The sequence below is a fragment of the Fundulus heteroclitus genome, chromosome 15, assembly GCF_011125445.2.
Source record: "Fundulus heteroclitus isolate FHET01 chromosome 15, MU-UCD_Fhet_4.1, whole genome shotgun sequence".
Lineage (NCBI taxonomy): Eukaryota > Metazoa > Chordata > Actinopteri > Cyprinodontiformes > Fundulidae > Fundulus > Fundulus heteroclitus.
Window position 1 is genome coordinate 25,459,069 of NC_046375.1, and position 22,933 is coordinate 25,482,001.

Consider the following 22,933-nt stretch of genomic DNA (forward strand, 5'->3'; position numbering starts at 1 on the left):
AGATTCAGACCATAATCAGTCCCACGGCCGTCCATCTGCGCCTTCCCTCACACTCCCGTGTTCACCCCACTTTCCACGTTTCCCAAATCAAACCCGTACGTTCCAGTAACCTGTGCCCTCCAGCCGAACCCCCTCCTCCCGCCCAAGACCACCAGGCGCGTCGGATCCGCAGGGTCGTGGACTCCCGTCGGCGAGGTAGAGGTTTCCAATACCTGGTCGACTGGGAGGGCCGCGGCCCTGAGGATCGGTCTTGGGTACCGGGTTCCTTTGTCTCTGATCCTGCCCTGATCGAGTCCTTTTTGGCATCCCGTCCTTCCACTTCCTCTGAGTCGCCAGGTGGCGACCGTTGAGGGGGGGGTGGTGTCAGAACTTAGCAGACAGCGCCATGCAGTTCTCTGCTGGCGCTGTCCCCTCTGCTCTCTCCACAGGTGACTGCAGCTGACTGGTGGGCGGGGCGCGCACACCTGCGGCTCGTTCTGCGAGTCAGCGCTGGAGCATAAGAGCAGCGCTCAGACAGCCGGTGGATGCCTGAGTGTTAGCATCAGTGGTATGCTTGTGTGGCCACTGTCTGTCAAACGATTATATGCTCGCATCTAATCAGTGCCTCTTGTCCTCTCAGGTTTCCCGTGCCTTGATCCAGCCGTGGCGCTTATGCACTTGTCTTGCCAGACTTCAGAGGAAAACCAGTCAGTCTGACTCGCCAGATTCCACCGGCTGTCCTCGACCACCTCGGGCGCTGCTCGGACCTCCCCTTGCTCCTTCAGCTCACCGCCGCTCAGTCACCAACCTCCATCAGAGCCGAAAGCGCTAAGTTCCTCCTCCGCTCCACTTCCCCCGGTCCGGTCCCCGAACCTTGTGGTAAGCGCCCCGCCCCTCAGTCCGTTATTTCTCTCACCGCAACCCTGCCTAAACTTGTTTTTCTCCCTAGATCCTCTCACCCCGGCTCCGTTCAGCCTTAAATTCTGTGATCAGCCAGCTCCGCTCCTGTAAATAAACCTTTAAACTGCTCATTGTTGTCCCAAGTGTCTCTCTGCATGTGGGCAAAATACGTCCGAAACATGACACAAAGTATGTGTGCTTGCTGCATTTTCTTACAGAACAGCGTAAGGACGGGGAAAGTGAAATTGTGATAAAGTGTCTCATTAACTTTTACATTTCTAAAAAAGGTTTCCCATAGGATGGAGATGGAACAATGGAAGGTGGTAAGGATTAATAGGGATAATTCTAAACACAATTGGCTAAAATTCTGTGCACAGTACAAATTGAAAAGGGGGTCAAAAGCTTCGATAGGTGTTTCTTGTGGGAGTGTTCAGTTAATTTCATTACAGGATACGATTCCATATGACTGAAAGGAGCTTTTCGGGACCGAAGTCGACTTCCGGAATTCAAGTAGCACACGACATTTGATATCTAAAAGACTGTCGTGTAAGCTTCAGGTTGTATTGGCGACATAAACTTAGGTGAGTCCAGGAATGGGAGGGGGAGTCCACCGACCCCCGACCTCGAAGGAGTGCGCGCTAAGGTCATCAACAGACAGATGTGGTGGGCCAGAGGTCAAGGGCCCATCGGATTCCAGAGCCATGTGTACCAGCCATAGAGAGTTAAGGGAACAACACCGGGCCAGCTTTCGGGTCAGACTGGCTGACTGGAAGGGTTTTCAACTACCGCCCACCTGCACCAACGGGTGACAGGGCTGCTCGATGCGCCGATTGCCACTCACTGATGAGGCTGCTGGATTTTTATTTTGTTTCTGTTTTTTATTTTTAATAAAAACATACAGCTGTGTGGAGATCGCGGTTGGAACACTGACTCTAGAAACCATCTTCTTTAAGGGCGAGGAGAAGACATCTCTGAGACGCAAGACATCATGACAACAATTGAATGCATTGTGTAAAAAAAAAGAAAAATAATTTTGTAATCACTGTAATTCCCATATGAGTTACATATTCCTTAGATGTTAAATGCTAGTACTGTTAGAATCTTGGTTTGCATTGCATGATAATCTGGTTTTTATTCTGTGGTTTGTATTCTGTGGTATTTTGTGGTTTTTAAGGGGTAAATTTGAGCTTAATTTAATTTCATAAGTCACCAACAGAGGGGACAGTGGGTTACAATATTGCATCTTACCATTTATACTTTGTTTAAGGGTTTCAAGACATGGACTTAGTTTAGCCTAGTTTTTGGTTTGATCTATTTATGATCAAAACAGAGGGAATTGTTAAGAAAATATCTTAGTTAAGCAAAGTGGTGTCTGTCTCTCGTTGCTCCAGCGTAAGATAAACATGGAGTTTTATTGCCCCCGAGGGGGTGGTCAGAAGGAGAGGGGGTCAGTCCTCCTCCCCCCTGAGCGAGCAGGAGGAGTTTTAAAGTTGATAAAAAGAGTTTTTGTCCAAAACTTACTTCAGACAGACTTCTCAACCGCATGGGGAAATCATCTTGATTGGTAAATGTAAACTCTGTCTCCATATTTAATTTCTATGAATTAAATATGTATTTAAACTGTTCTACCTCTTGATTAATGTTTTCTCACTTGCGGCCAAATCCGGAACCGGGATAAGATAAAACCCAATCTTTAACAGTTTCAATGTATGTTTCAATAACAATAAAGATGATATTACTATTACTTATTACTATTACTATAAACGTGATAATTATATTGTATAAACTTGATAACTTTATGCAGATGGTGGCGCTAGTATGCTTTTAGTCTGACTTATATAAGACACATCATCAGCCTCAGCCTGAACACTGTTCCAATTACAGAGAACGCCAGATCGAGAACGCACCAAATCCCCGCATGTTGGTCTTTCCCCGCCCTCTTTATCGAGTCTGCATCAGAGCAGACTTGTGCATTCTTCAGACTGACCGCTTTCCCAGAATGCACCGCGGCTGCAGCTTGATTCGAGACAGCACAAACAGAGCTCACATTGGTAAGTTAAAAATTCCCTTTTCTGCTGCTGTTGTTCTTCAAAAGTACGTTTTCAGATCGTTTGAGGCGAGAGCATTATACTTTTAAGCTTCCCTATATGGCCTAGTTGGAGCCTATTAAGGATTAGATTAATTTATTTTTTGCTAAATTATTAATGTTACAGATCTAAGGTTGTGTGAATGGTAGAGCTATTGTTTATTTGTTTATTCATTGGTTTTGCTTAGACCCTCCTCCTTGTCAGTCAGCCTCCTGCTGAAATTAACAAGTAGAAGCAACTGCTGAGGGGGATCTGATTGTTTGGTGAAGGAGTGAGGAGTGAAACAGTTTTTCTACATACACACAGACCAGTTAACGTTTTTTTTTTTTAGAATTTTTTGTATGTCAACTCGGAGAATATTTTTGTTAGTAAAGAGAACACACCTTTTGAAACTGGGAAATTCTCCACGAGTGCTTTTTGTTTTGAGTGAGTCGAAAAACCTCCTCCTAAGAACTACTCTGGCAATTTTTGATTTTCGGAAACTATTTTGATGCAAGAGTAGCCGTAACAGGCCTGTTTAGAGGGTTAGTGCATAATTTAAAAAAGAAATCTGATGTTGAGAGGATCAGGGTGACCCGCAGACCTCCGAGGGTAACCGCAGCCAGGACTAATGTTAGCCCGTCTGTAGTACACTTCTGTCGGCCTAGTAGTGTGCGTAGTACCGCTGGTTTTATTTGTTTTGTGTTTATCTGACTGACGTGTGTTGCTTTATTTATTTTCAAAAGATGGCGCTGTGCAGGCAGCAGTCGCTCACATCAGCTGTATCCTTTCTTTTCCTACTTTCTCCTCTTTATTGTATTTTTTGGATTGTTTTTATATTAGTGAATACCGGATCGGGTATTCTGAGCGTAGATGCCCTGAAGAAACAAACTTTTGGGACTTGAGTGCTTATTTTTCTGTTACTTTCAGCACATTTCGATGCCGCAAGGGGAGACCCCTTTGTCCACGACTCTGAGCGTCCCATGGTCTACACGAGGAATCAGCTTCCCGGACTACGTGACTCCACGCGCTGCGGCCCTGCTCCCCACCATGCTGAGAAACCAGACATTTCCGCAGAAATATGGAGGAGACGAAGAGGCTGCCGGGGAGGCAGGACGAAGCAGAGGAAAGGTTATTTATCATCGGTTGTCATGGGAAACGTAAGATCTCTCCGCAACAAGACCGAGGAGCTCGCAGCACTAACCCGTTTCCAAAGGAAGTACAGGGACGCTAGTATTATGTGCTTCACAGAGACGTGGTTAGATGGATCTGTCCCGGACTCAGTGGTCTCACAGGACAGCTTTAAACTCATCCGTGCGGACAGCGGAAAATGAAGAGGAGGTGGGCTGGCGGTGTTTGTGAATGAGAGATGGTGTGACGCGGCTCATGTTCACCTGAAGCAGCAGATATGCTGCTCAGATGTTGAAATTACTTGCCGTGAGAGTTCGGCCACGTGATCGTGCTCTGTGTTTATATCCCTCCCTCAGCAGACAACACCGTCGTGTGTGAGCGGATTCACGTCGCCGTAAACAAACTGCAGACACAGCACCCCCGCGCTCTCCTGCTGGTCACAGGGGATTTCAACCATGCCTCCCTTCGTTGCCACCCTCCCCACGCTCACCCAGTACGTCACGTGTACAACAATGGACAATAAAATGCTGGACCTTGTTTATGCCAATGTTAAGCATAGCAACTTCTACATCCCCCTCCCCCGACTTGGACGCTCGGATCACCACCTTGTCTACCTGCTCCCCCATTACATTCCACTGGTGAGGAGGACTATAGCACAGAAGAAGTCAGTGAACGTTTGGTCAGCTGAGGTCAGTGAGAAACTGAGGGATTGTTTCAGAACCACAGACTGGAGCATGTTCCAAAGCTCTCATGGAGATAACATCAACAGCCTGACTGACTGCATCATTGGCTACATGAACGTCTGTGTGGAGAGCATTGTGCCAACACGACGGCTACAATGCTTTCCAAACAACCCCCCCTGGATGGCAAATTGCTAATAAGTTAATAAATCCCTACAGATATCTTTTATGAATTTGCATACTGAACTTTGAAGAGAAACAGTTCAGATTTAACTTTTCAGACAGGCATTCTGAATCCACGACTGCATCTACTGAGCTCATGTTTAGAAGCAATTCATTAGAACAGCTGAAGTGCTTCAGACACAGATGCCACATGTGCAGAAACGAATATAGCTGCAGATGTAAAATCCTCGAATAGAAATAGGTCCAAATGGCAAGAATAGCTGTGCTAGGCTTTTTTTAGCAACTAAAAATATATGTGGTCCCATCATGGTCTGACTGTGAAAATAAAATGCAAGAGCGTAGGTTTGATTTGAACTTTGATAGGGACACCTACAAACAAACCTTCCCTGGTCTGACGTCATTGGTCCTACGCAATATGCATGCTCCTATCTTTTGATTCTTGACTTGGGGGTCAGGGTGCGTTTCTTCTGTCTTAAGAGAAAATCACCATTTCCTGCAAAATTTTTTAACCACGACACACACTAAATGCTGTTTGTTAATGTTTAAAGCATCACCGGATCTGGTGAATGTCGAATTGGGACTTTTTTCCATTTGAACCACCAGCAACAGAGACAAACGTTAAATATGTGCCTATTAAACCAAATATCGTCAAAATATGTCTGTTGTCTAGATTTATCCTGTGTTTTCTTTAGAATATATAGAAATGCACAGAGATAAACCCCGCCCTCATTTTTTTATCTAAGATATTCTGTCTGAATTATAAAACAGCAAAATTATACATTCAATTATACATTTCACAGATATATTTATTGTATTTACTCTGCACTGGAAGTAAAAGTGTAACTGATACTAACAGCATTTCAAATATTAAATTAAAATTTCAACAAATGTACAATTGGGTTGTAGTTGCTCTGTGTAGCCCATTTCATGTAATTTATCTTAACATTCCTAACACATTTCTTATATCATATATCTGAAATGTAGATAACAGCTTCTCCTTACCTACATCCTCTCAGACAACTAATTATTTACCTAACAATAGTGAGTTGTCAATGTTTAAATGTGCAGTAAATCTTAATACATAAGCAGCATGGAGGACCTAATACTGTACTTTGAGTAAGATTGGTGACACCAAAACTGAATTGTTACATGAGTCCATTTCATCATTGAAATGAGAACATATTAATGTACTAGTACGACTATTTAAGAACAGCAGATCAAACTTTAAGATATGTAAAGGCCTATATTAAATTAATTTTGCAACCACATCTACAGATTAAATAATTGCTTACTTTTTTGGTGTACCAAATTACCATTGTAATGAAATATTTTCTGGGCTAAACCCCTGATAATAAGAAATGTGTAGGTCCGGCCCTGGTTTATACTAATTTACTAATGGACAGTGTAGAAATCTATGTACAATGAAACCAATGTAAATAGTGTTTCTCTGTTTTATTTGTCTTTATCCTAATTCTAGAAGTAGAAATAGTCAAATGAATAGCACTACTATGTTGTGGAACCCTAATCATACTTTTATAACTATGCAAAGGTCTAAACAAGAATAGCAGTTGTTTAGACAGCATCTAATGTTCTCATACTGTATATTATGCAAAATAATTTACACCTGCTATTTATGCCTGAACTGCCTCAAATGGTCAACAATAAATGAAAGCAACAATAACAACGAAATATTGGTAAAAGGGAAACCCTCACCTTTTCCTCGGCTGTGGCTAAGAATCTGAATTTTTAATAGCCTACAGTCTTTTCTTTTCCATCTTTCCAGCAGTCTTCAGAACTCCTGCCAGGCCCTTAATATTTAGTTTTATAAAAGAGATTGGGTTTTTGTTGATAAAATGTGTTATACTTCAGAATTAAATGCTATTTTGAGATAATAACGTTGGTTACTTACATTTCTCCAGTTCAACAAATCAAAACTCTCTCTGCTGCTTCTGTTCAGAACTGCACTCAGCAGTTTTCACCTATTTTAGTGCAAATAATATTTAGTTTCTTAAATGGGACTAATTTCGTAGCCTAGTATTAATTGTGGTAACGGCAGTATCCCAGTAAGAATCAAACTGAAATCTCGCGCTCCAAGCACCCACGCACATGCACACACGCACAGACACGCACAGACACGCAATAGAAAACAGCCAATCAGGAAGAGGGAAGGCGGGATTTAAGGCAGCACAACCAATGACAGTGGAGTTAAAGGAAATTATCTACCTTTTCAATCAAAGGCCAGGCGCGTTGGTGATTGGCTGCGTGGAGCACCAGGCCCCGCCCCCGCTGGCGCACAGCAGCGTTGAAATGACACGCCGAGCGATTCAAACGGAGGCGCTCCGGGCTGAACCTGTGCATGTACGCACGTCTGGCAGAGCCGAACCGACACTCTCTTGCTTTTTTTGTAACGAGTAACTAAAACATATATATATATATATATATACATATATATATATATATATATATATATATATATATATATATATATATAGTTATATATATATATATATATAGTTATATATATATATATATATATTAGGGCTGGGCAACGATTAAAATATTTAATCGCGATTAATCGCACTGATTAATCGCGATTAATCGCGATTAATCGCATTGTATTTACAAACTCCAAGAATGAATTCAAAAGTAGTGTAAAGAGCACTTTTATTTTAATGTTCTGCTGCCATATGAACAAAAGTGTTGTAACATTTGTAGCACTTATCAGTAACACATATTTAGTGTAAAGCTCAACTTAAACATGTAAAACAAAAAATAGCAATAATAATAAATTAAAGCTTATTGCCACTGACAGGGAATTCTCTTTATGGGGAAAAAATCTACCAAAAACAGGCAATTTCTGAGGTAACAGCAGGGAGCAGCATTACCATTTTATGTTCAATACCAAAGTTTAACTTGGCAGTGGTTCCAACTAACTTGTTTCTGTCATATTCCATGCTGGAAGAACTTTAAACTAAAATGCTTGCTAACTCGATATGCTTGCGTTTATTTGACGTTGACACGCGGTTTTTTGTTGTTGCTTTCTCGCGCGCATATAGTGAATGGCAGGGGAAAACAGGCAAAAATACATGGATACTTTGAAACGAGAAGCGACTTCACCGACGGCGTCGATGCAGACCCCCCCCCCGCTCCGCTCCGCTCCGCTCCGCTCCGCACAAAACTTGTTCCGGCCGCCAACTCACCGCCTCGCCTCGCCTAAGCTCGCTCGCGGTACCTGCGGGAAACACCGCCTTCCGCATGTCAGCTGTGTTTTTTTCCGGCCAGCACCTTTCTTCCTCTTTGAATCTGAGGCTGGGCTGACAGCGAGGTTATTGGCGCATTATCGCCACCTACTGTTCTGATTCAAACCCCTACACCGCAGCAACAGACCTTCACAAAATAAAAGCATGTGACCAACATGCGTTAACGCGCGTTAAAGAAAATATCGCCGTTAATAGTCTAATGAGTTAACGCGAAATTAACGCGTTAACTTGCCCAGCCCTAATATATATATATATATATATATATATATATATATATATATATATATATATATATATATATGGTGGACCTGCATCGGATGCTGCGGAACCTTTTCCCAGTGGGCAGCAGGGAGGACAGTCCATAGTGGGACTGTGAGGGGTCTCTGATGATGGACATGCAGCGTTGGGATGAAATGTCCTTAATGGAAGGGAGAGGAGCCCCGATGATCCCTTCTGCTGTCCTCACCACTCTCCTCACGTTCCTCCAGTCAGAGATTCTGCAGCCCCCACACCACACAGAGAGACAGCTGGTCACAATGCTCTCTATCATGCTTCTGTAGAAGGTCGTGTGGATGGGCGGCGACAGGTGGGTTCTCTTCATCCTCCACAGGAAGTACAAGGGCTTCTGTGCCCTCTTCACCAGTGACGTGGTGTTCACAGACCTGCTGAGGTTGTCTGTGACGGCACCCTGAGGAATTTGGTGCTGCTGACCACCTCCACAGCTAAGCTGTTGATGAGAAGTGGAGCCTGGCAAGGCCGGTTCTTCCTGAAGTCGACGATGATCTCCTTCGTCTTTTCCACGTTCAGGATCAGGCTGTTGTCTCTGCATCGGCCCACCAGCTGCTCCACCTCCTCTTTGTAGTTCCGGTCGTTGTCGTCTCTGATCAGGCCCACAACCATCGTGTCATCTTCATGATGTGATTGGGGTGAACCTGTGGGTGTAGTTGTGTGTGTCATCAGAGTAAATAGCAGGGGGCTCAGGACGCAGCCCTGAGGGGAGCTCGTGCTGAGGGTGATGACATCAGAGGTGGTCTGTCAGACCCGGACCGACAGTGGTCAGGAGGTGAGGAAGTGGTGCGGGGTGTGCTGAAGCCCAGATGTTCCAGTTTTTCCACCAGATGCTGTGGGATGATGGTGTTGAACGCTGAACTGAAGTCCAGGAACATGCTCAAAGGGGGCGGGGCATGGGTGGGCTTGCAACCCGTTAATAATTGCTTGCAGTTCTACTTTGGTTTTGAGCCTGGTCTATCGTTCTGGTTTAGTGTATCCCATGATGCCTTTGCTTCATTAGAGGTTAGAAGACTTGCAATCTCCAGGATGTTCTGTATTGAAAAAACATGCAGTACATATTATATTTAAACATGTTTATCTTGAACAATGGAAGTTTTCCATAACACACACATTCACCTACCTCTGTTGATTCTTTACTCATTGACAAAGAGTCAATGCATTGGCCACATTGTTAAGGATGGAAAGAACAGCAGTAATTGTGGCTGGAGATTTTGCTATGCTTCCAGTGTTGTTGTGTGAGTTTTTACAATAATCTCCCAGACTGTAACCATCAAGTTGGTAAATAAAATGGACAAAATCTTTAGAATCTGTGCAGCCCCTGTGAACATGCAGGGGGGATAATCCACGAGGTTGCTGATTGAGCTAAGAACTTTACATGTCAAAAATATCATGTATTTATATTCTACTGTAAATCAGTGGAATTATAATACAATAGAATGTGTTTTGGATCTCTGCTTTTTAAATATTTATTTGTGTAGCACCTTCAGGTTTTACATTTTGGAATTACTTTTCATTTTTAATAACTTTTCAACTATTGTATATGGTTATTTTTAGACTATTTAAATGTTTACATATACAAGATGGTGTCCAACTAAAATGTGTATTATGTAGTTTTCAATCTATTTCACTTGCCAATGTAATTTGCATTTATTCATATTTTGATTAAGTGGAAATTGTACTTAACACATGTAAAGAACGAAAGTGTATCTTATATACATAAACCGGCAAGAAGATACACTTTTATTTATTGAATTTATGCAATTTCTTTACATTAAATGTAATTAAATGTAACTTTTAAAATGGTAGAACATTGCTAAGTTTAAATATTTCACTTATGGCGTATTTGTAGGCCATTTAATTATTTGTGGTGCAGGAAACATCCATCATTCAGCCTTTTGGGGATGGCGCTGCTCATCTGTTCAGGACAATCCAGTCAGACCTTTGGCCACGGCAAACTGCACCTTTTAACAAAGTTAAAGGAATATATCATTATTGACTGACGAGATCTTGCCAATGTGGGTTGTTAAAAAAAACCTAAATAAATAAATAGGGGATCATCTTCTATAGCATGACTGATGCAACCGCCATGGGTTGCCCTCATTGTATAGTGGACAATTATTCCAGAAAAGCAGGTAAGAACTGTTCAAGTCACTTTTTGAATAGCTTCTCATGCACAAGACCATTTTACCTGCTTTTCCACTCAAGTGTGAAAGAATTTTTCAAATACACACTAGTCTTATTGATTTCTTCTGAGTCCCTCCTCTTCTCATAAACTTGTAAGATAGTTTGCTTCTTGCGGCCCTCTACCATTTTCCAAGTATGTGTGAGGAGAGCAGTGGGCTACAATGAATATCTGTAACCGAAGCTATCTGGATACATAGACACTAGAAATGCAAGAGGAAACTAGCAAGGAACAAGGTCGCACATTGGCGTAAGGTGAGCACGTCACGATGATTGGTATGTGGGACAACCAACAGATGAGATGATTCCCCGAAAAACTCTAGGCCGAAAGTAGTGTGCTCACTATAATGTTAAACTTCTCTAAAAAAGCATATTCTCTTGATTGTTGATTCAAGTTTAAGTTAGTGCTTAAACAATGCTGAAGAAGGAACTTTTGCATTGATCTTAAAACTTATTGCTACCAACATATCTATCAAAGGTTTTAAAAGCAGATGAAAAAAATAAATCTGTTTGCTTTTTGAAAGTTCACATTTATTCTAGAGGCATTCAAAAAATACATGTTACAAATAAGTGCTAAACTGACACTTCAATCCCGTCACTCGACGAGATGTTTTCCAATTATTATTTTCAATGTTGACACTAACGTTGTGGTTATCAATATGACAGAAGCAGTTTTTAACACCGACAGATAGTTTAAGCTAACTAGACGTGCTACGGTAAGATAGCATAAATCCTCAGGACACCGGCAGCAACTCAAACTGTAACGAAAAAAAAGTACAACAGCGGCCATAAGTAACCCTTAAGTGTCCGTCCCAAACTCATGAGACATCTTCCGGGTCACATCATGGCCTGAAACAAAGTTGTCAAAAATATATGTTATACACTCCTTATCCATTTGCTTCGTGTTTAATTTTAGCAGATAAATGAGAAATTAAAAAAATAACTATTTTCCATTGTTTCATATTATTTTGTTAAACAAAGTTTGGAGAAAAATAAATGTTTTTCATTTTTTTCATTGTCGGTTTAAATTTTAAAAACAAAAGAACGAATGATGTGCGGATTAACATGGATTATAACCAAATAAACATCTTTCTTCTATGCTTCACACACTTTCTCCAACTAGTGGAGAAAGTGTGTGAAGCATTTCTTGGTAATTTTTTTGGTTAATATTAACACAAAGAAAAGAGCTTAATGTGCAATAGATAAACATAGAACATCATAATAAGCAAGCTGGTAATCAGGGTAAATAAAAATTATTAGGAGTAGAGATTTGCAAGTCAAAAACATAAAAAAGCCATTACATTTAAAATCTAGGGCTTTGCTCATTCCTGTAGTACGGACAACACATGAAATGCAATAAAATAGCTGCAGGAAAAAACATAAAATGCTAAAAACAAGTTTTATTGCAGAGACTGTCCCTCTTTACATAGAAAATCTTCAGGCAGGGTGATGTAATCAAGTGTTTTTGGTCTCATCATTGGAGGTTAGGGATTTTATGGCCTCTGATCGCACCTGAAAAAAAAATTCTCAAAAATTAGTGCATTGCTTCACAAAAATTACGCACATGTTTTTTGAAAGTGAAAATGTTTATTCAATTTGTATACAAAACTAATCTAAACATATAGACTGTGATGTCAAAATACCTGTTATTAACCCCTATATGTTTTCAAGAAGTATTACTTTAAACTAATTATATTTTATAGAAATAATAATATTAAAAGACATACACACCTTTTTGTCTAGAAGTGTTCCAAACACCCAAATGAAGCAACCCTGCAAACACACGCAAGGATTTGAAGAAAACGTCAGCTTCTTCACCCTTTTACTGAAAAGGTTGGGGATATTAGAATATTCATAATTAGTTAATTTTACATGGTTGTTACCTGCAGTGAGTTGAGTAATGAAAAAGCAAAATGCATCCCTTTGTTGTTTGGGGCAATTATGGTTCCGATTCCTAAACACCATGTCAGTCCAAAAAATGGTGTGAGCACAGCCAAACTCCTGGCAATCACCACCAGAACATGCTGCTCTCCTGTCTGGGTAGCATTGTTTTCTGCTCTTCTTCTCAACATTGTGTATATCACCACAAGAATGATAATGAAATTTATGGCCACTAATGTAAGTGCAGGAACTACAAATGCGAGCAGAGCTTTGGAGTCATTCCAGTTGAGCCAACACACCTGATTTCCCCTCAGGTACTTATTTATTGGGACAGTTACTGCCATGGTTGTTATTGCAATGATCAGTGGTGCAGAATATCCCAAAAGAAATCCAATTACCACCATAGACGTTTTAGACAATCCCCCCTCAAAGACGCAGACAGTGCGGTTGAGCAATAGGAGACCTAAGGCTGACATCCAGAAGAACATGGCGAGGTAGAAAAAATGGATGAAGAAGGTAGCTGCATGACATGCTACAGGGTTTTTCTTCTCTGCATCTGTTAATGATGCTCCAATAATGAACCAAATGTTCGCAAACAGGAGAGAAACTGCAATGTTTACAATAGCAACATGGCGCAGGAATGCTGTGGTGTTGGTACTTATTTTTCTCCATACGAGAGCTTCAGTAATTAGACATATAACCAAAGAACCTATGGATATCCCTACACCAATGAATGTTATATCACTCATTTCAGAGTCTTCAAAACCTTCAGGGGACATAAGGATAGAATAAGGGGTGGTGTGGTTGCAGATGCAGCTGATGGACTTATTGTCACGGGAGAGAAACGAACAGCCCTTCTTGCTCCATCCTCCGAGGCCTTCAAAGAGTTCGAAATCCCAGTAAACACATTCTGGATTGCTCAAGCTCCCATTTAAAATTTCGGATGTTATTGTTATATTCCTGATGCGGGCTGTCGTCTGAACAATGGCGACCTTTCCATTGATAACCATGAATGAGGAGTTGGCTTCATCTCTTGTTGGAAGCACATTATCCATGGAAGCAAACATTATCACAGTAATGAATTTACTTCCTTCACCAGCCTCTGCTATGCTTATTTCTACTGAGTAATTAAGGATATCGGTAAAACTGTTTGTGAAGTTCCTTTTTTTCAAAAGAATGAAAGGTGTCTCAATGGTGAAGGATTCGTTGACAAGAACAGTGGACACTGTCTCGAAAAGATTCAACAAGGAAGAGCTGGAGCTTTTTATTTTGGTGTTATTTGGTTTTGAGCCTGGTCTATCGTTCTGGTTTAGTGTATCCCATGATGCCTTTGCTTCATTAGAGGTTAGAAGGCCTGCAATCTCCAGGATGTTCTGTATTGAAAAAACATGCAGTACATATTATATTTAAACATGTTTATTTTGAACAGTGGAAGTTTTCCATAACACACATATTCACCTACCTCTGTTGATTCTTTACTCAGTGACAAAGAGGCTGCATTGGCCACATTGTTAAGGATGGAAACAACAGCACTAATTGTGGCTGGAGATTTTACTATGCTTTCAGTGTTGTTGACAGTCATATTTTTTAGTCCCTCCAAGAAAGTTGGCAGTGTTGAATCATTTAGTGCCTGTGCATTTGAAGAAAAAAATGTTTAGTGTCACAATTAATGTGATAGTCCTATTGTAAAATCAACCAACAGAGAGAATATAAGATCAGAAAGTAAATTGGAAACAACATGAAATGTGAGACTTTTTCAGGCATCACGGGATGTCATACTCCTGGTCTTGGGTGCAGGCCAGGGTTTGTCTCTCTCTCTCCTCAGCAGTGCTTGATGGGCAGGTGCACAACATCAGGAGGAGGGCGTCAGTTTGTTAACGCTTCAGCGTTGGTACAGACTGATACCTTGTCCTGTTCCTGAGACCTAAACCTGTGTCTAACCTGGCTCTAACTCCTTCCTTGCAGAACCCTGGACTCAGACCACAGACACATTGCCTTGAATATCAGACCTTGGATCGTGACCCAAGAACTCAACCTGGAACCCGAGAGGGACCTCGGACTTATCCCCCGCTTAGCCCTCCTGCCTGCGCTCACCTGCCTGTCCACCCTCGAACCATCTACCAGGGAGAGAATACTGGACCTGCACTCGGACCACTGGAGACGCCCCCCCCCCCCCCACCCAAGATCGGACCCCAACCTGTCTCCAAAGCCCAGAAGAACCAGACGAGACCATACAACACCTTGTACAGACCCATTATTTTACAATAAACCTTTTAACCAAACCACCTGCCTCTGTAGTTGCTCTCGTTCAGATTCTTCTTCTTAAAACATGACAGGGGACTGTTCTCACAGCAGGGGGCCCACTGTATAAAGACTAGCCTCCCAGGCTTATCTTCCTCTTCCGCAGCTGGTCATCAATCGCACTGGAGGACAACAATGTCTCTCTGTCCATGGGCTCCAAATGGAATTCGGAGACCTGCCACATATGCAGGCTGGATCGAAGCTAATTCTGCATTCTGTCTTCTGCGTAATCAGACCGCGGAATAAGGAATCAGCCTCTACAGAAACCTTCTTTTGTAATCTTCTCAGTTTTTGCAGGAAAACTGAGATGAGACTACACAAGGCCGTTTGCCCCACGGCTGGACTGTGCCCAAACACGTTGGGACACCTCCCCTTTCCAGCGTCGCACACAGTCAAGTGAAGTCTGTTTTTTGTGAAACCAACATCAAAGCAGTGGTGATCTTCATGAGCGATGCAGAAGAAAGCTGACCCAGGAGCCGAGCCACACTGGAGAGATCCCCATGCTGCAAGCCTCCCTTCCACGGGTCGAACGCAAACCACAGCAGCCCCTTGTAAAGCTCTTCAAGACTGGGTTTCACAAAGAGCGAGAGCCACAGGCTAAGCCGCCAGCTAGCATTCTTAAAATAAAGCTTTGCTGATATGTTTTAAGTTTGTTTTACGGTTGTAACAAACAAGGTTTTCTGTTAAAAGAATGCCAGTACTCGAATTACCCTTTCAACTATAGTCCTAATATTAGCTGTTTGGGCTAATACTCCCCAGACAATACCCAATAATATTTATTTATTAAACATTAAATAATTTAAATATTGAATAAACATATGCATAGTGTTATGTTCTATCATTTTTTCCTAGATTTGAATCTGTTGCATAACTCTGTTAACTATTTTGTAATACATCATGGTACATTGAACTGTAACACTTATGTGACATTTGAACCAATATTCAGCACTAGAATCCAGTCAAATGTACCCTCTTTTCCTTTGAGCACCTGCCCCATTAGATGTTTCTGCATATACACTCTCACAGTTAAGGGCAATTTAGAGAGACCAGTTAACCTAACAGTGTTGTTTTGAACTATGAGAAGAACCCAAAGTACCCATCGAGAACCCACATATATACAAGGATAACATGCAAACTGGGATTCGAACCCAGGAAACTTGTTGCTGCAATTCAACAGTGTTACCAACTGGCCTACTGTACAGCCCAAAACATCACCTGGTTTTCTAAAAGGTTTCTTACCATTATCAATTGTCATAACCAAACAGTATTTTTCCACATTTTTTCAAAAGTTGTGCATATATTTTGTGTAAATGCAATGTGTACATTTTGTATTTAACACATCAAAGTAAATATGCAATTACAGTTTTTATTGATTGCTTTGACGCAGCAACACATTTTTCAAAACATTTAACACAGAGGCCTTAACAGAGGCACCAATAGTCAAAATTACCCATTTTGTTTGCAAAAGGCTTCAACTCTGCCAAAACATTTAAAATATGGACCAAAAGCACATTTTGCCCTCAAACAACACAACTTGCACACAAATATTTGAGCCCTTCCAATCACTCATTACACAAGAGGCAACAAAATACAGCACTCCATGTGAATCAGTGCGGCATTGCTGGTCATTGTAGCTTACATATCAGTGTCATTTGTTGTCAAATTTGCCTTCTTGCTAAAAATGGATCCAGAGTCAGATATGCTGTGATTCAAATTTTATTGATTATTCATAGTTTTTTTTTTTCAGATTGTGGCTACAAATTAAATATTCCAACAGAAAATACTAGAGCTGTCTGTCTCTTCTAGTCTCTTCTTTCTTGCCGAATAGGCCACGTGGCCTCATCTTCATCACACTCAATATTTTCCCTTGCAATGTACCTAGGGAAAATCTTCTTGTATGCCTGATCCATCCTTGACATGCCTCTGCATCTATATCATGGGCAGCAGCAGTCATTGCATTGAGCAAGGGCATCTGCTCATAGGGGCAGTGATCATATACTTTCCATCTCCTTACACTGAAGAATTCCTCTATAGGAATAGATAGAGGTGTATATACTGTATAGCAGCAATAACCTTACCTGACTCCGCCAGATAGATTTGCTTCGCATATCCATCTGGAAACCTTCCGTTGAAGTAATTTTGGGAAGGGGCGAAAATACTGGTTAGCTGATTGGCCTATGTTGGTGATAGACGGGCCAAATAAACCAATCAGATTCGTCGTCGCTCTGTTACGAGCGACGACGAAAACACAACCACAAGCCAAGCTACTCTTGCTGCTGCAGGTAAAGGCTCGTTAGCTCAGCAAAGAAATACTCTGTAATTCCAATAAAACTTGCTCGATAGCCGCGCTAACGCTAGTTTCATCGGCTGAAGCCGCCATGTTCTTTAGACTGAACTGTCGCGCTTCTCGTTGCGTCACACCTCAACCCGCCTCAAAGCCAACGCTGATTGGACGTTCGTTTGGTGAACGGCTCCAAATTTTCTTTAACGGAGAGTAGCCAGACTGATCTGCGAGTGAAACCTTAAGAGCTCGCGAGATCAGGATGGTCTCACGAGGCTAGCAATAACCGCTCTTCTGTCGAAAAACTCTTACAATGGATGCAACTGTGTTTCTATTGAGAAAAAGTTGGACTCTTTGTCCTGCCCCTCTAAGTGAAAGGCCATGATTTACCACACGATCAATCACAGTTGTCTGAATTTCGTCTGTAACTTGAGCCCTTCCAGCTACACCACCACCTCACACATGAATTCCTCTTCCACCGACTTCTCTTCCCTGACCCACCTACCTCTTGCGCTGACTCTCATCTGCCTTAGACCATCCATGCTTGCAAAGAACAACACACAACATGGCATCTTTTAACGGCTGCAGACTGATTGAAAATTGTGTAAAGAGGTGTCAAAAGGGTGCTTCAGTAATTTCATACTGATCAAGAAGTTTCTAGGAGCTTGGAACAAATGGTTTCTGTATTGCTACCACAGCTAAAGCAATGGAGTTTGGACTGCATGAATGCCTCTGCATCTAAATCTTGGGCAGCAGCAGTCATTGCATTGAGCAAGGGCATCTGCTCATAGGGGCGGTGATCATATATCTTCCATCTCCATGCACTGAAGAATTCCTCTATAGGAATAGATACAGATATATCTGTATATACTGTATAGCAACATTATCTGTTGGATGCAATGCAATTATCAATGGATGCAACCTTGTCTCTATTGAGAACAGGTTGGACTCTTTGTCACGCCCCTCTAAGTGAAAGGCCATGATTTACCACATGATCAATCACAGTTGCCCGAATTTCATCCGTAGCTTGACCCATTCCAGCTACACCTCCTCATCTGACTCTTCTTCCCCTGAGCCATCTACCTCTTACTCTGACTCTCATCTGCCTTAGACCATCCATGCTAGCAAAGAACAACATACAGCATGATTGCAAATTGAAAAGTTGTGTGAAGAAGTGTCAAACAGGTGCTTCTGTGATTTCATACCGATCACAAAGTTTCTAAAAGCTGGGAACATATGGTTTCTGTTTTGCTACCACAGCTAAAGCACTGGAGTTTGGACTGGTTGAATGACATCTGCGTTGTCTGTTTTGCAAAAGGGTGGGAAAAATGTGTCAAACCAATGAGAATGGGTTAACTCATTTGCAAGAGGTGTGTTTTGCTCTGCTGAGATGGTGATGATGAAAACTGAGAGTTGCCTGTTTCTTCAAACAGGTCAAAGCAATCAATAAAAACTGTAAATGGAGCCCTTACATGAAATTCCCCACAAGTGTTGGTAATTTCCTATTACATTTTTCTATTCATCCTTCCTTCCAGTTGTATGAAGTTGGACAGAACCATATGCTCCAAGTAAACTCACACAATGATGTTTATTCCAGATAAGTCTGATTTTGGTGCGATAGGCTACAGTAAAACCAGGAACTAGTCTCCCCGGGACTGTTTTGATTTATTTACAGATTCTGAAAGAATGAACTTTGAGCTTTCCAATGAGGTCAAACTTGTGAAAATGAAATACAAATTGAAAAATATATGACAATTTAAATGTTGGCACATTGAAAAGAAGATTAGGGAGAAAACAGAAACAAATCAAAGTTTCTTTACAATCTGCCTGTGCAAATTCTCAGTTATCTGAGTCATCGCAACAGCAAACAGGCTTAAATCGGAGGTTACCGTACTTAAAGAACTAAACGAGAGTCCAGTTCTTTAAAGTTAAGGGGTTAACAAAATATGTTAATTTGAGTTACTTTGCATAGCTTTCAGCAAGCTATGCTTTCGTAGCTCACTGCATTGTAATGTCAACCAGCAGCGCTCTTTTTCTACTTAAATAATTAGATAATTTACAGCACTGCATTACAATATTTGTGTGCTGTGCATTGAACAGACAAACATTGGGTCTTGCAACTGGGATGTAACACTCAAGTAAATATGTCGATACGTTGTTATTGCTGCTATTTAATGGGGCATTTCTCAAATGATGTCAAATTTGCCCAGAGACAGTCTGTTTTCCCAGCTGGTTGACAAGAAGAATGCAAATTACAATGGCAACAACTGCAATAATCATTTTGGAAGATAACATCCAAGGAACTTCATTTCAACCTGCTTCAACTGAGAAACCCAGCAGAGAACAGCTTCAATGTTGGTTGAATTTCAAAGGCCACAAAATAAACAGAAAGCAGCAATATTAGTAAAGCCACTGAACCTGCGTAGAATTATATATTTATTTAAAACGCTTTGGATCTTGTGATGTGAACAGTTAGCATGTTTCAGCAAACTGGGTATCAGCACGATTTGACACAAATCCGATTTATCTTTCAGGTTGAATAAACGAAAAATTAAAATACTGGTGTGTTTTAGTTTTTTAATTTTTTAGTTTCCAATGAAAAAAATAACTGCCTGAATATACAATAAACAATGAGGCCCCAAGTCTTTGAAGAAAGTACTTGTTTTGTTAAAGAGGAAGTGGTCTCAAAGCTACTTGTATCAGAAAATATGAAATACACACAAAAATGCTGCATTCTAACTAAATCATTCTTTTTTCTGTGTTTGGTTGACATGATTGGGACTATGACTGGATTACCTTGGATATATTGAGCAGGTCATCAACAGCTGCTAGGACACAATTGTCTTCTATTTTTCCATATGAACCATCTTCCATGCAAACCGCTGTTTTTCCCCCCACCATGCCCTTTTCACAGGGGGCCTCCACCGTGGAACCTACTGATCCAATACCAAATATTGGATCTGCACATTCAGTACCTGTTGACAGAAGAATATACGAAGGTGAGTTGGAAAACTTGAACCTTTTGTCCGAAATTAATGACAAGATTACAGACAACAAAATAAATTTGAGGAGAGGAATAATGGCATGACCAGGGAGAATTGTTCAAAATGGAATTTCTTTTTTTTTCTTGAAAGCATAAATCCCCTCACCCCCCAAACATTACTAACCTAGAGGGACATTACCTCATATTATATATATATATATATATATATATATATATATATATATATATATATATATATATATATATATATATATATATATATATATATACCTTTGCCATTTAAATATGCTAATATTTTATGGTGCAAATCAACTGCAGAGAATACTAGTTGTGTAACATAACTTAGACACCTCGTCAGTGCATATAGTTGGACTAAAAATATGTCACTCCCAGGTGAGCACCGCTCTCATCAAGAGTAGAACATGCATACAGGCCTTCTGTTAACTGCAAAGACAGATATTAATTTTGTACCGATCCAAACTGTTATTGTGGCTGCTTGATTGGAAAGTCTGGGTGATGTAAATTTTGTCCTTTGTACCTGACTATAAGGATCCACTCTATCGATATCTGCATGCCACCCAGATTTTGTGACAATGCTGACTGCAGGTGGGCATGGAGAATACTGGCAGTCAGAGAGCGGCGCCAAACACATAGCAGATAATAGCAATGTTGCAGAGAGGAGAGTTCTGTCAACTACAGAAAGATGAAAATGTTTAAATGAATATACCGTTAAGCTGTTCACATGTGTAGATGATACTGTAAATGACGCTGCTGTCAAACATCTGGAATGGCTGTTCACTGCTTGGCTTGCTTTCCCCTTTGTGGACAACTTATAAGGATATTTCCATAGAAAAATAAGACAAACATATATGAGTTGGGAAATTTAATACAGGTATTAAAACATTTTTAAATAAATCAATGCAAACATATTTCTGTAGAATGTATATTTTTTCAACCTTAATCTTCTTTTCTCACCATTTAAAACCTGGAATAACAATAAATTACCCAAATTAGTCTTGATGTAACATGGTACATATATTCAAACTGTTGAATACAAACTAATTTGTATGTAACATTGTACAATATAGAGATACACATTACGGAAATGAATGTCTACCTGAGAAATGCACACAGCTCCGATAAGAAATACGAACAGTTTGGTCCACATTGTCAGTCTGATGAAAAAAAAAAAGTAACAGGTAGTCCACCAAAATAACTTTTTTTCTCAATGGCACTGACACCTTTTTGTGAATTTCATGCTAGAGGCCACTTTGGGATTATATTTATTGAGAAAAATATTGTTATTGGCTGTTGTTGCATTCCCAGATTCAAAAACGTACTACCCCAATCAGCCGCTCATTTCTTAGAATACGTTATACGTAAAGACTTTGCTTAAATTAAAAGCAAACAGTGATATATAACGTCTTTTGAAAATTTATCATGAAAGTTTAAAAACACTTGTAGCTTTTGGAACTAGTCTGTCACACATCGATTATCTTGTACACTTTGATAATATGTTGAAGAAATACTTTGTGTACAACACTTGTTTGTACACCTGGCTATTTTTTAATAGGTTATATGAACTACCAAACTAATTATACTGGATGTAAGAAGCAGGTCATGGTTACTGTTATCTTAACGCATGTATGTATGAGAACCCACCACCACACATACACAAACACACACACAAAAGTAAAATAAAAAAATAACCTACCTTTGCTTAGTTTGACTGTTGCAGTAGAGAAAATACCCTTAATCATCTGCCGTTCTGCAGCTGGATAGCAAAGCATTTACAGTGCCCTAATATCTAAAAGAAGCAGACTGAACCAAATTATGCCAGACAGAGTGTCTTTGACAAGGTTAAGGATGGTTAAGTGTGACAGGGAATTATGGGGCTGTTGACAGTTGCTCTTGTGTTAGGAGTTACTGTTGATAGTCTATTTGCATTTGTGGCATTTCACCGGTTGGTAGATATGTGGTAATACAGAAACATCAAACACGAAGCAGTTTCTTTCTCTATACATTTTTTTTTTACTTTTTTCTTTGGATTTTGGGTTATATGTTAACTCATGAATGAATAAATAACATGCTCAATTTAAGGAACTCTCAATAATTAGATCATTAATTGATTTATCCAGAAAGAGCAGAAGAATGTGCCGCAGTTTGTGTGGGAGCCTGGTGTTTACATAGGTAAATATGTAAAAATATAAATATTCACTTCCTGCTTCTCCTTCTCTCCCAGTTCATCTACAGCAAGTGATGGCAAGCTTAAAAATAAAGATCTAATAATCATAGAAAGAATGAGTAGTTAGAAAAGAGCACATCAGTCAAAAAATAAAATCCATAAATTGAAAATGTAAAATCAAGGTTTTAATAGATTACACTGACTATCAATACTATTGATACTTTAAGAATATTGCAATAATATAGTGATGACAGCAGTCATATTCAGCTACGTTTTTACTTGAAAAGAATAGAACAGTGTAGAATAGTGTATAGTGTAGAATCTATAAAATGTAGAATGTATCATATTTACAATATTTAAATCTTCTTAATGGTGTTGGTTTTGTAAAATTATGCAAAACACATTTGGTCAGGTTGTCACGGTGAAGCAGGCAAGCAGCTAATAAACAAGCTTACTTATCTGTCCAACAGACTTTCTTTGTTCAAATTATTTGCATCAAACATTGGAGCCTGTATTTACTAAAAATAAAACAACCTGTGGATGCTTATGCGTGTAGGCTACAGGCTCAGTCTTTAACGTTTTCATAAGATTAACATAATGAGGTTTTCAT

The 22,933-nt window shown here is 40.4% G+C and overlaps 1 protein-coding gene and 1 long non-coding RNA gene across 2 annotated transcripts; one reads left to right on the plus strand and one right to left on the minus strand.

The window, feature by feature from the left end:
• The first annotated feature begins 312 nt into the window (after positions 1-312).
• On the plus strand, positions 313-1,036 carry LOC118566047. Its single transcript, XR_004932738.1, has 3 exons — positions 313-547; positions 620-858; positions 929-1,036. It is a non-coding gene; the product is annotated as an uncharacterized LOC118566047 (long non-coding RNA).
• A 10,629-nt stretch (positions 1,037-11,665) lies between these two features.
• Positions 11,666-21,997, minus strand: LOC105921771 (adhesion G-protein coupled receptor F1). Its single transcript, XM_036147079.1, has 9 exons — positions 21,853-21,997; positions 21,256-21,313; positions 21,114-21,123; positions 20,866-20,955; positions 19,931-20,109; positions 14,015-14,182; positions 12,555-13,925; positions 12,403-12,444; positions 11,666-12,183 (listed from the first exon to the last, which is right to left on the minus strand). The coding sequence occupies exons 2-9, from the start codon at positions 21,304-21,306 to the stop codon at positions 12,127-12,129; spliced, it is 1,968 nt and encodes a 655-aa protein (XP_036002972.1). The 5' UTR covers positions 21,307-21,313; positions 21,853-21,997; the 3' UTR covers positions 11,666-12,126.
• Between the last annotated feature and the right edge of the window lie 936 nt (positions 21,998-22,933).